Source organism: Chanodichthys erythropterus, chromosome 20, assembly GCF_024489055.1.
Source record: "Chanodichthys erythropterus isolate Z2021 chromosome 20, ASM2448905v1, whole genome shotgun sequence".
In the NCBI taxonomy this organism is placed as follows: Eukaryota; Metazoa; Chordata; class Actinopteri; order Cypriniformes; family Xenocyprididae; genus Chanodichthys; species Chanodichthys erythropterus.
Window position 1 is genome coordinate 4,608,675 of NC_090240.1, and position 14,118 is coordinate 4,622,792.

A 14,118-nucleotide genomic window follows, 5' to 3' on the forward strand; every position below is an offset into this window, starting at 1 on the left:
TAATATAACATGCTTATAATAATAAAATATATATAATACAATAAGTATACAAAAACAAAGTAAAAAAAAAAAGTAATATGCTCCCATGGGGACCCACTGTTACCCAACCCTAATCAAATCTGATTAACACACCTAAAACTTTAGAGACAATTTTGCAACTTCTTGGACAAACCTGATCTAGATTATTATTTTGCCCACTGATCTCTATTCATATTTATATAGATCAATGAATTTGCCATTATAATGTCATAAAGTGACATTTAGCTACCAGTTTTAGCTACTTTTAATTGAAAGCAGTTGTGCCGAAGCAGGTTGGAAATAAAACTTTGCAGGACAGTGGATCCCCAGGAGCAAGGTTGAAGACCTCTGAAATAGATTAGCAAATAATAGCTACAGTAATAACAACAACAATTATATACATTATATAATATAATATAAAAATAAAAAAACAAACAAAATGATAATGAAAAGAAATGATAATAAAAATGATATAATATAAAATAATTAAAATATAAACAACAATAAAATATGATATTAACAATAATACAGAGTGACAGATAATAATACAAAATATACAAAAATATGTAAAATTATAAAAATATCAAACAATAATATAATAAAATAATAATATATAAATAATAGTAATTAATACAGAGTACCAATTAAAAAACAGATTATTTAATAATATTGAATAACAAAAAATAAAATAACAATATATAACAATTTATAGCTTAATGAGTGAAAGGTCTTTAGACCTTTTGTTGTTGTTTTTCGCTCCACTGACCCGCATCTTTTTATAATTGCAAAATGTGTTCTGTGTGAACCAGCCCTTAGCACATTTTAACATGTTTCTAGCATGATTTAGCACATTCCTAGCATGTTTCTAACATTATTTAGCACATTGTTAGCATGTCTCTAACATTATTTAGCACATTGCTGGGAGATACTAGATAGATGATTATGTATGGGCCTCTAATACTCTTACTACTACTAAGAATAATATATGGCAGCTTCACTCTTCACAGAGCTGGATGAAGCACCTCAGCGACAGGTGACGGACGGGCCTCTGTGTTCAGCTTCTTGCGGGATGGCTGTGTTGGATGGTGTTGGGTGTTGTGTTTGTCCCTCCACACCATACGTATGGGAATGACCCGCGGCGTCAGGTGGTGCGACACTCGCACTCGCTCTACGCCCAAGTGAAGCACTCTTACCATAGCGAAACCCTGCTTTATATCTCTCACAGCAGTGAAGATCAATAGTGAAAGCTTCGCTCGGTGGGTGACTGATGGGGTTCAGTGCAGCTTCTCGTGGGATTGCTGACTCGCGTTTGGGAGCTGTTGTGCTGAGATACAGTGTGAACCGGTTGTCTGGTTGGTGTTCGGTTCTGGTTCTCTTGGGGTTCGACCTCATAGAGGATGAGGACCAAAGGCTTCCCAGGCCACTTGGTGGAGCTGGAAGGAGGCCAACATCTGCCCGTGCTGTGATGAGTGACAAATGAGAGACAACAACAACAACAACAGTAATACTGATTATAATATATATGCAGATAAGAAGAGAAGCGATGAAACAACTACTAATGGGATTAAAGAAGGCATTCAGCTGCCTAATTCAATTGGATCCTGCGGCCAAATAGGACCGACTACTAGAAGCATCAACTCAGATATTTGCGATTTAATCGCTTTCAGTGCAGTGGGTGATCGATGGGCCTCTGTGTTCAGCTTCTCACGGGATTGTTGGAAGGAGGTCAGCTCCTCTCGTGGTGTGTGTGGTGAGTGGAAGATGTGAAACAACAACAACAACAGTAATAATAAATGTAATAGTATATTTATAATAATATAAAATGACAAAAAAAAATCAACTAAAATTATATAAAATAATAATAATAAAAATAATAAAAAATAATATAAAATAAACAACAGTAACATAGATAATATAAATATATAATATTTATAATTAAAAAATAATAATAATAATAAGTTCAGATCTATCAAATAGTAATAAAGAAACTAATAATAATAATATATGGCAGCTTCACTCTTCACAGAGCTGGATGAAGCACCTCAGCGGCAGGTGACGGACGGGCCTCTGTGTTCAGCTTCTTGCGGGATGGCTGTGTTGGATGGTGTTGGGTGTTGTGTTTGTCCCTCCACACCATATGTATGGGAATGACCCGCGGCGTCAGGTGGTGCGACACTCGCACTCGCTCTTCTCCCAAGTGAAGCACTCTTACCATAGCGAAACCCTGCTTTATATCTCTCACAGCAGTGAAGATCAATAGTGAAAGCTTCGCTCGGTGGGTGACGGATGGGGTTCAGTGCAGCTTCTCGCGGGATTGCTGACTCGTGTTCGGGAGCTGTTGTGCTGAGAGCCAGTGTGAACCGGTTGTCTGGTTGGTGTTCGGTTCTGGTTCTCTTGGGGTTCGACCTCATAGAGGATGAGGACCAAAGGCTTTCCAGGCCACTTGGTGGAGCTGGAAGGAGGCCAACATCTGCCCGTGCTGTGATGAGTGACAAATGAGAGACAACAACAACAATAATAATAGTATTTTTAATAATATATGCAAATAAGAAAAGAAGCGATGCAGAGATTACTAGTGGGAGTAAAGAAGATGATCCGCTGCCTGATACAGTGAAAGAAAGGAGACAAAGAATAAGAGGAACAAGTTGAAAAATGAATACAAAATAATATAGGAAATAGAAAAATTACAACTAAAAATGATAATAAATAATAATGCAAATATAATAATAATTATACATTTTATTAATAATAATGGGTGAATTAATACCTTTGACAAATGAAAAATAATTAGTAATATGCAAAATAAATTTTTAAAATTAAAGTTGCTTCTGTGTTTTTTTTTTTTTTTTGAGTGTGCGGCTGTTTAGCATCTCGTATATTAAATGTTCACCAGTGGAAATAACCTCAAACATCCCTGTTCAGAATATATTACTGTTCTGTAAAAACAGTACAACATGCTGTATTTAAGACCACTATGTACTCAGATCACTTGTCAATCACCAGTTTATCAGGTTTTCTCAATATCACAGTGCAACATATTGTGTTCGCTAACTTACACTGACTGGCAGAAAAGGATTGAAAAAGTAAATACATAATGCACAGAAGTTACTGTGACATTTTGTTAAATCCTGGAAATATTTTACAGTGCACCTTTAGAAAATAAACTCTTAATCAACACACTTATCACTAGTTTATTTAACTTGTCTACTAACAATGTCCAATACTGAATGAATGAATCACAGGAAAATTATTGACAGTTTTGACATTTTGTCTGGAAGTCATGAACATTTCTGTGGTTAAAATTAAATTCACAGTGAACTAATTATGGCTTATCTTGTAATGAGAAACTTTCTTGTAATTGTCACATGTGCTCTGTGTCTGTCCTCTGACTTTATTTTGAAATGTTTCCTGTGTTTTAATTGTTGTCAGTTTGTAGTCTTTCTTGTTGATTAGCTCTCCCCAGGTGTTTCCTATTCACCACTCCCTCTTGTTAACTTGTTAAGCTTGTTTCACCCAGTGTATTTATAGGCCTGGTGTTTCATTTGTTTTTGGTCAGCTGTTTTTTTTTAACGAGTGACACAGGAATGGAATGAGGCTGGATCTAAGTGCATACAGTTGTTTATTATAGGGAAACATGAAGAAATGCAAACACGAAGAAATCTGAACAAAGGGGTTGTGGTTAGTAGTCAAGGGAACACATGAGGGTAAACATGGGAACTAACAAGATACACCTGGGAGACTAATCAAGAGGGAAAAAAAGAACAAACACAAAACACAGAGAAACCTCATAATACTCTGTCATTAATTATTCATTCATTCCAAACCCGTAAGACTTTTATTCATCTTCAGAACACAAATTAAGATCCTTTTGATGAAATCTGACAGCTTTTTGTCCCTCCATATACAGCTATGCAACTGACACTTTGTTTTTTTTTCAGTTTAGTCCAAATTTTCTGAAGAGACTGGATCGCTTTATATGATGAACAGATTGAATTTAGGCTTTTTTTACATATAAACATTCATTAGCGCACACATCAGATGTGGTAAACAGAAGCTCAAACATGTTTGCTTGATGTGCGAGAACCAATGAGGTGTTACGCAGCAGGTTTGAGCTTCCGCAAGAACCAATGAGGTTCATTCTTGTGTGTTGCACAGCACGTTTTAGTTTCCGCCACAACCAATGAGGTTTATTCTCCTGTTGCGCAGCATGTTTGAGCTTCAACAAGAACCAGTAAGGTTTGGTCAGGTTCGGTTGAGCTTTTGTTTATGTTCTCTGATCAGTGTTTATATGTGAATAAAAGCCTAAATTCAATCTGTTCATATAAAGCAATCGTGTCTCTTCAGAAAAATTAAACTAAACCTCTTGATTTATATAGATTATTTTTAATGATCTCTTTATGAACTTTTTGAAGCGTCAAAGTGTCAGTTGCGTAGCTGTATATAGAGGGACAGAAACCTCTCAGAATTCATCAAAAAGATCTTCATATGTGTTCCGAAGATGAATGAAAGTCTTGCAGGTTTGGAACGATATAAGGGTAATTAATGGAAGAATTTTAATTTTTGGATGAACTATCCCTTTAATTAATCAAGAATTGGTTAAATGAATGATTCAATGATTCATTCATACAAACAATCAGTTGTAACAATGTAACATGCTGAAAGAGTCAGTGAAAAATCTTCACCATTCAACACCAATGCACAGACAGTCTTTCAAGAAGTACCACCCTTATCGGTCCTGTATCAGCACTGTACTAATGGATTTTTAAGTGACTCTTACAAAGTCACTGTAGGTCGTGACAAGTGAGTTGAACTGATTTGTTCAACAACACTGACTCATTTTAGGAATATAACCATTTCTGAATTCGGAACAGTGTACTAGCATACTACTCTTACTATTTTTTAACATAAATTATTATATGGCAGAAATAGTAAATGGCGTAATAATATGCTGGTATGCGATTGCGAATGCAGGATTCTGTTTTGCGTTCATTGCGCCAAGTTTAGTTGGCGGAGCAGAAATCGACAAAGTGACTGGCAATATTGTGGCAATATATTTAACAATAGTGTATATAAAAATGTAAGTTACTCAACATTAACGTCTCATTTATTTATAAAAGCAATATCACACACTTCTGAACAAAAGCAACAGTATCTAATACAATGTTACTATGTTGGTCATGCAGTTCTCAGTTGAATAAGTATATCATTATAGAGAGTAACTGACAGAAGATACAAAAAGTTCAACTTTAAGAAACATTTTATTGATCATCATTGGTGACATTTTCACACAGTTATGGTTCACAGAACCAACAAAATATCAGTTTTGTTTTAATGTTTTGTTCCAGGACTTTAATGGTGGTGATATAAAATGTGAAATGACATTAGCATACTGTAATGAAAAGATCAGAGGTCAAACTAAACATTTTATCCACAGCAGGTCAGCAGGACATGAACTGGGATGAACACGTGCCATTCAATTAACCAAAACAAGATGATCAGTTTGACGACTCAATTCAACCATTTAAAACTTCCCAATCCTACAATCTAACACTGTATCTGCTGCCCAAAACATTCTGCTTAGAGAAAAAAACACATATCATGCCTTCTTCTGGGACAGAAGAACATATATTTACTGTTACAGAAAAAAAAAAAAAAAAACAACTTGGATGTTTCTCTAAAACTGGCTTTGGAGAAATAGTTACAATATATGGATAGCAGCTCAAATCATTTTGTGAATTTGATGAGAAATGTTTAAATTCATATTGAAATCTCTATTTTCTGAACATTTGATTTACAGAATTTGGTATCTTGGCAAATCTGAGCACAGTCTGAGACATTGTTGAGATCTTTCCTAAAACTCTGGAGGAGAAACGTAAAATTAGTTTGTATAGAAAGGGCATTTTTGTTTCTTACAAATATATCAGAAATCATTAACTGACGACTTTCACTCAGCTCACCAAAGAGATTAATCATTATGTTCTTGAGAAAAGATCATCTACTGTCTGACACCTTTGAACATAAAAACAAAACATTTGTCTTACTGGACAAATAATTTGATTTAACTGCACACATAGAAATAGAAATTTAGTACCAACTACACAACTAAAAACAATCAATACAATTAGTAAAATCAGGTCAATATTTAACATATCCTCATATGCTCTGATCACATATGCAATACTCATCTACAACAGTAAAACAATGACCCTTAAATAAAATATATAAATTAAAACCCTCACTCAACAGTCTGTGACCTTGATGATGTTGCACTTGTGAAAGATTTCAAGTAAAGTCATGCATAAAACAAACTTTTTTTTTTTTTCTTCCATGCACTTAAAGTTTTTTTTGTTCGTAAGAATAATATTTCCATTACTACCATCTACAGGAAATGTCTTTACAGTTTAGACAATTGTAACCGTTAGTTTTTCAAAGGTTTTTGGAAGACAGAAATATCTTAATACACTAACAGAATGTTTAGTGTATATAAATGCTACACATTTCACTGAAAGCTAAAGCACAGAGACACTGGAACCATCGCAGGTTGATAAGCATCTTATAGAAACAGAAATGCAAGTCAAAAATTGTGTCACATTTGAAACACCCAGACACTTGCTAAACAATCCACACGTTTGAGGAGAGATAGACATTGATAGGATATACAGGCCTGGAAGAGCCACATTCATCCAGCTGTTTCCTATAAACCCACTCTTTACTTACAAATCATCATAGAGGCAAGATTTATCAGCCTCATAATACTGATTTACCAAGAAAATAAGCCTTCTGATAGTCCTAAACTTTACAGTACACAACTTAAATGTGTCAAAAAGCTGTAGTTATAAAGTAAATACATTTTTGTACAGGGCATCAAACAAACACTTTTCACATCATTCTTTCATCACAACTCCTAGTTAAACAACTGAAAAGTAGTTTAAAACTAAAGCTAACACTAAAAAAGAGAAACTCTTTCCATTATTTTTACATACAACAAAAAGTTGCCAGTTTCATTGCTGTACTTTGTACTTATTCAGTCACAAGAAACCATCTCCTCATACAAATAAAGTTCAAGTAAGAATGCATAAACACATTAATATTTTTTCTGAACTCTACAGATTAGTGAAATGTCTCAAATTAACTTGAATGTCTCAAGTGTAACAGACTATGAACATAAAAACTTTTTTTTAATTAATGCTGCGTTCACACCATGTCGTAATTGACCCTTCGCCTGGAGTTTGATTGACAGGTGATCTAACCAATCATAACGCCGAATCCTCCATTTTGTCCGACAAAGCAGTCAGGAGTTAGAAGATTAACCTCGGTGGACTTGAACTTGAAAAATGGTGCGTACTGACATCTTTCCATGTTTGAAACAACATTGCTTCTAATGTTCATTCATGTTTATTTGATGCTTTAAATTAACTAGTATGAAGAGATGATCGGTTTATGAGCTGCTTGAGCTGAGGCACTACAGCAATCTGTCACAACACATCAAAGAGCCACAAAACGTTTTTTATTGTTTGAATTTCTAAAAAAATGACACAATTTGAAAGCTGGGACTTTGTTTAATATCATAAGTAACCTGTTCTGTCTTGTCTGTCGACGTGTTGTCAGTGTCCTATTTGCTCCACGATGTATTTTTCACTCTGTGTGGCGTGAGAGTGCCTGGGCTTGTCGGACAAAGCAACAGTAACTAAGGGGGGCGGGTCTTTGCGAAGGGCCAATTACCGTGACGTGACATGTGACATTCTACTCAGAGCTGTTCATGTCCTCAGACTCAGAATTATCAACACTATCAAAGGCAATATGAATCTACAGCGTTCAGGTGGTACAGCAGTCACGTGGTACAAGTCGAAGCTCTTAGAAAATTATGAGTCTACAAGTTGTAAGTACTATGAGTTCTATGAGGATGTGAACGCATTTTACAAGTCAGAATCTTGTCATTACGGTAATTCCTACATGGCGTGAACACACTTTAAATAACCCAGTTTACACACAAGTGACCATAATACTGAATAAAAGTGACTTGACAACTTCACAAAAGTACCTGTGGAGCAACTTGAATGAACACTAGCATTGGCACCAATGTGACTTTTGTTACATTTCAGCTGTACAGTATGAGATGTGAGATATTACGCTAGAGGAAATGGACAATCTCAATACAGTGACTGATTCAATGACTCTGAGGATGTGTTGGTTAATAGAAGTACCATCTGTTGTACAGTAAACCTCAGACAAAGGGTGATATATAGCAGTGACACAGTGCATTAAAGTCAAAGTGCTTTTGTTTCAGCTCCTTTCATGAATAATACACACATCAGCTCTACTCTACACACTGCACTGATGCAGCTGAATAGCAGCCAATAAGAAACTTACACTAGTCAAATCCACAGCTCTGTTCCTAAACCTAGTACGCTGCTTTGTTGAAGACTTTTACTAGTTACTGTACCTTCAAAGATAGCATCCTAACAATCATGGAACCTGATGTTAGTGACTGATTTGAAATGTTAAGCTAACAGCTTGATACTCTAATAAGCACAAAAACACAAATTGCACATAAATATTGGCTAAAACAGTCCATATGAAAATAGATAGCAGCATAATTTGCGGAGTACATTTTGTATTAAAAAAATGTCTACCATATCTTGATATTTGTCTATTAGGGCTGGGTATTGACAGATTCCATGAATCAATTTAATTAAATTCTATCTCAATTCATATATATATATATATATATATATATATATATATATATATATATATATTTCATTTGAGTGCTGATTTTATAATTTTATTTTATTTTTAGATCAACTTTTTAATTAGATGCTACTGTAAGTTGCTCTGTGAACAGGACATTTCAAGACACCTGTAAGTAAATGTGGTTGTCAATCCCAAAAACTGACAGTGGCCCCGTTTACACCTGGCATTAAGATGATTTGGTCGATTGGATCACAAGTGGACAACGCTAAATACAGGTAAAAACGACTGGATTGCTTTTGTAGTGTATATGCTCATATGGGCAATTGTGTTTGAACAGACATAAAAGACCGCCTACTGACCTAATGAGTAAACATAATGGGAAGCGCGCTAGCTAGATTTCTACTTTGTCGGCTGAACACCCAAGTTTGGTTTGAAGATGAAAAATGTATCAAGCACAATGTTCTCTCACCATTCTACTTGTGATCCGATGTGGGCTGTGACAAATCGATTTGTGATACGATTCTGGATCGATTCTGATATTTTCCCATGTATCGTGATTTGTATTCAATGCATTTAAATTGATTCTGAGCTTAGTTTTTAACAGCAGATGTCACTACATGCTTTAGAAACACCCATACTCTGCTGCTTCCAATTCCTTTACACACACCAAGGCGAAACTTTGATACTTTTTGGGTAACAGCCACTAGATGGCGCTACCATAGAATGAGTCCTTCACATCTTACGCACCCAAAATCAGCGAATTTCACTGCTAAATCAGAAGTGCAAAAGAACATTTTTTTTTCAAATGAAATCATAATTTTATGGCACCTACGGTAAATGTTGTACTGTCTTATATATGTTTTATTTTACCAGTTGTGGAATCCAACCATTCAACCATCTGAGGTAAAGTAGTTAGCATACTTTGAGTTTTTCAATTTTATGCAACTTTACACATTTAATATTGAAACTGATATACATTATATATATATATATATATAGTACATTTTAATGGATCATGCTACAAACATAATGATCTTATAATACATGATTCATTGCTGTGTCTGTTATCGCATAATTCCCACTTTTGGACACTTTTGCTTTAACAGACATTAGACAACACTGGATAATCAAGCTGTTATATTCATATATTTATTGTCCAACATTCCCATTTTTTCTGATGCATGTCCTTAATTTAATTTCACATGTTGGTATTAATTAAGTGTTTATAATGCTTATACTTGAACTTCAAAGAATTTTAACCCAAACTGACTGGGTTTCTAGAGAGCAAAGGTTTTGTGAAAAAAGTGGAAGACTTAAACACAAAGTCTGTAAAATAAACTGTTAAAAGGATTTGATGATCGCTACTGATAGTATTTTATTCTGTGTTGTCATCATTAAAGTTGGATTTCAGCTTTAATGTAAGTTTTTTTTTTTTTTTTTTTTACAAAGCAGTTGATATTGCCATAGAAATTAGTAGACTGCCGGCTCGCTTTCACCACAAAATGGCGGAAACTCAGAGCCGCTGCTGGACTGTCGCTTCTTGTTAGTGTATATTCTTTGGCCGAATGCACGGGCGCTCTCCAGCACTCTTCTTCATGAGCATTTGAGAATGCGATTAAAAAAAATTCGAGAGAGAAACGCAATAAATTCGGAAAATATCAGAATCGATCCAGAATCATTGTATAGAGAATCAATTTATTGTCCCAGCCCTAGATCCGATCGACCAAAAAGTATCTTAATACCAGGTGTAAACAGGGTCAAAGTGAATGTAGCCAATATCTGTTCATCAAAACGAAGACCAATTAAAATCGATAATGTCAGCTCAGCCCGACTGTCTATGTAGGCTGCTCACTAGGTTTTGGAACAGAGCTTATGTCTACCAGCAATACATAGCCTTGGTACCAAACAACACTTGGACATGTCTATAAAATCCAAAAGCTTTACATAGTCCAGTCATGAATTCAAAAATTACTAATGTGCAAGAAGCATGCTGACCAGAAGTGAAGAGATGATCCATTGTGCTGTAAAGAGGGTCTGCGGCAGTGAAAGATTGCATGTGTTATCCATTTCACTGTTGACTTCAGTCCTCCTCCAACTGGAAACTTGGTGAGCGAATGTAGTGCAGTCACAAACAGAGAAACGTCACTATATAGGAAGACTCGGTGGAGGACGCTCACAGAGACTGAAGAAACGGCGTCTGATCTTACACTCAGATGTAAGGGATTAAAAGGAACAGAAAGGGATGGATGAGAACTTTGAGTCGGAAAAGGCAAAGGTCTTGTTCTTCTGGTTTATCTACAAGACATGTTATCTTGTGCCTCATATGGACTGAAGTCTGGTTTCTTTCCCTTTGTACATCATAAGGTGAAGGAGGGGTTGTGTTTCCTGACTTCCTGTAGCAGGCGCTCTCGGTCAGACAGAGCTTTCTCTAGAGCTGACTGGACATCTGTGAGTTTGGACTCCAGAGACTGCACAAATAGAGAAACACATACATATAGTATTCTTAGATCTATCATGAACTAAAATATTAAATAACAAATTATATAAATCATGATCAAATGAAGCACATAGATACTAATGGGAAAAAGACAATTTTAGAGAGCAGTTTCAGCAATACATCCTCATCCATGAATAAAAAATAACGTTTAGACTTCAAACATGTAATTAAGATATCAAATGCCACTGTCGACATTCGAGAGTCTTTTCGTTCTCGGAAGGAATTATAGTCAAGCACTGGATATCTGAAACTGCATCCACTAAAACATCTAAAAACTGCATCCACTAATAATTTTTTCATAATTGTCACTTTATGACTCAGTATCTCAATTTCAACGTTTTATCTCAATTTTGACTTTCTCACAATTATGATTTACTAAAGCATGTTTTTTTCTTATGTGGCAGAAATGGGCTTACATACAAACTTCATTTGCACTGTTTATTTCAAATATGGTGCATCAAGATGCATTACACTAGGCTTGATGTCCTTCATTCTTCCATGTCTAACCTTATGCATCTTGACATGCCACATGTGAATTGAATCTAAGCACAAATAATAATTCCTTACATTTATATAGTGCTTTTCTGGGCACTCAAAGCGCTTTACATATTTATACCAGAACACCCACCACACACCAGCTTATTGGTGGAGAGGAGACAGAGTGATTAGAAGGCCATGATGGACAGAGGCCAATGGGCAAATTTGGCCAGGGTGTCAGGGTTATGCCCCTACACTTTTCAAAGGACATCCTGGGATTTTTAACGACCACATAGAATCAGGACCTAGGTTTAACGTCTCATCTGAAGGATGGTGCTTTTTGACAGTATAGTGTCCCCGTCACTATATTGGGGCGTTAGGACCCACACAGACCACAGGGTGAGCACCCTCTGCTGGCCTCACTAACACCTCTTCCATAAATGATATTTGAAAGCTACAATGAATGAGCATATGTTCAGTTTAACATCTTAAACAGAATTCAAACAGGCCAAATACAGGAAATAATACAATGTTACACTGTGCATATTAATTTCCTAATATATCATACCTTGTTCTTCTCCTCAACTCTAATGCAGGATTGGTCATCCCTCTCTCTGTTCCCTTCTGTCTCAATCCCTGATTGGCTCTGTGCAGCTATTGCGTGAGAGTGAAGTTGAGGAGGCAAACATTAGTTCAACATGTACGTCATCAACATCTGAGCAGCTACCGTAACCCAAAACCAAAAGACTCACATCTCAAGCAGAGGATCCCATCATCCAAACGCTCCAGCATAATGCCGTCCAGAGAAAAGAACACAGGAACTGGCTGAGGAGCAGTTGGGTAGACACGAGGACCATCATCCTGGCAGAAAAAGAGAGAAAACAAAGAACAATTGGTTGGTTGGTGTTTTAGAGTAAAATTATATACATACTTTATATACTATAAAGGCCAATTCACACTTCACAGAAAAAAGCCAACAAACACATCTGTTAGAGTTTGTTGGATCACTTTATTTTGACGTACACTAATGTAAACATCCTTTATTGATATGAAAATACCCCAAACCTCATGAAAATCACATACAAACCATAAACTATCATAATCATGTGTTTATTAGCTTCATGTTTCATGCATAGGAACAATTCTCTTGGAAGTGAAAACACAATTAGTGCAGGAAGCCGCCAATGGTCATCAGATTGCATAAATCAGTGGATAATAAATAGACAATATTATTATGTCTAATAAATATTCAAGTAGCTTGTGTAAATATATTAATATTTCTCCAAGTATGCGCACTTTTGGACTAAAAACCCTAATGGATGCTGTTCAGTGCAGCTGTGTGAACACAAATAAACCACAGCAGATGCGCCTGAATATGAATGTGTTTCAAAATATCATACAGTAAGTTACCAATTCATTATTTTGCACTCCTGACATAAGAAATTACTGTCACTGCAACCGAATTTTATCATAAACAGTGAACAAATATCGAAGGTGAAGTGTTTAACTTTTCAAATGAAAGAGTTTGTCCAGATCAACTTCAGTCCTCTGCATAAATTCAAGTACGTGCCCCGTTTTTCCTGTAGCAGCAACCAAGGCTTCACCCACAACCTCTTTGTACACCCTCTTTTCAGGCAAAAAAAAAAAAGACACGTAAAGTCATTCTGACTCGAAGTTTGTCGGTGTCTATTGGGGCAGTGTGAACATGACATTTTTTATAAAAATTCTAAATTCAACAGCCAACTTGATTGTCTGTTTGTTGCCATCTGTCTGTGCAGTGTGAACTGGCCTTAAAAGAGCAAATTAAAAACCTAAACTAAAGGTTATTAAGGTTTAAATATTGCAATATTTATTATAAATGTTCTTTTTTAATCCATGCGAGGGCAGGACAACCTGTCACTCACATGAGATCCACCAACAGCAAACCACAACCTTCCAATAAATTCCCCATAAACAAAATCAAGTCCCGCCCTACATTTGTTCTTGTTTTATAAGCTGTTTCACTTGGATAGACGTCAAAATAGGGAAGAACTTCTGTTACATGCTGTCTTTAAACTAGCACAATTTAGTAGAACATGTTTAAGAGACGCTGGACTCATAAAAAGAGAACAGAAAACTTGTAAACTGTCTTTCTAAATGTTTTGTTAGCGTGTTGCTAATGTACTGTTAAATGTGGTTAAAGTTACCATCTTTTCTTACTGTATTCACAGAGACAAGAGCCGTCGCTATGTTCATTATTAAACACTTGCAGTCTGTATAATTCATAAACACAACTTCATTCTTTATAAATCATCTCCAACAGTGTAGCATTAGCCGTTAGCCATGGAGCATAGCATCAAACTCATTCAGAATCAATGTAAACATCAAAATAAACACTGTACTTACGCGATTAGACATGCTGCATAACGAACACTTTGTAAAGATCCATTTTG

At 35.7% G+C, this 14,118-nt stretch overlaps 1 protein-coding gene across 3 annotated transcripts in view; it reads right to left on the reverse strand.

The window, feature by feature from the left end:
- Window positions 1–5,295: 5,295 nt before the first annotated feature.
- The window catches only part of bltp3a (bridge-like lipid transfer protein family member 3A), a 54,427-nt gene continuing 45,604 nt past the window's right edge, over window positions 5,296–14,118 (reverse strand). For all 3 annotated transcript variants that reach the window (XM_067371887.1, XM_067371886.1, XM_067371888.1), the window contains 3 exons: window positions 12,439–12,547; window positions 12,255–12,340; window positions 5,296–11,180 (listed from right to left, as the gene is read on the reverse strand). In XM_067371887.1, the coding sequence (XP_067227988.1) occupies window positions 11,070–11,180; window positions 12,255–12,340; window positions 12,439–12,547 (306 nt within the window). In that variant the 3' untranslated portion in view covers window positions 5,296–11,069. The remainder of the gene's footprint in view (window positions 11,181–12,254; window positions 12,341–12,438; window positions 12,548–14,118) is intronic.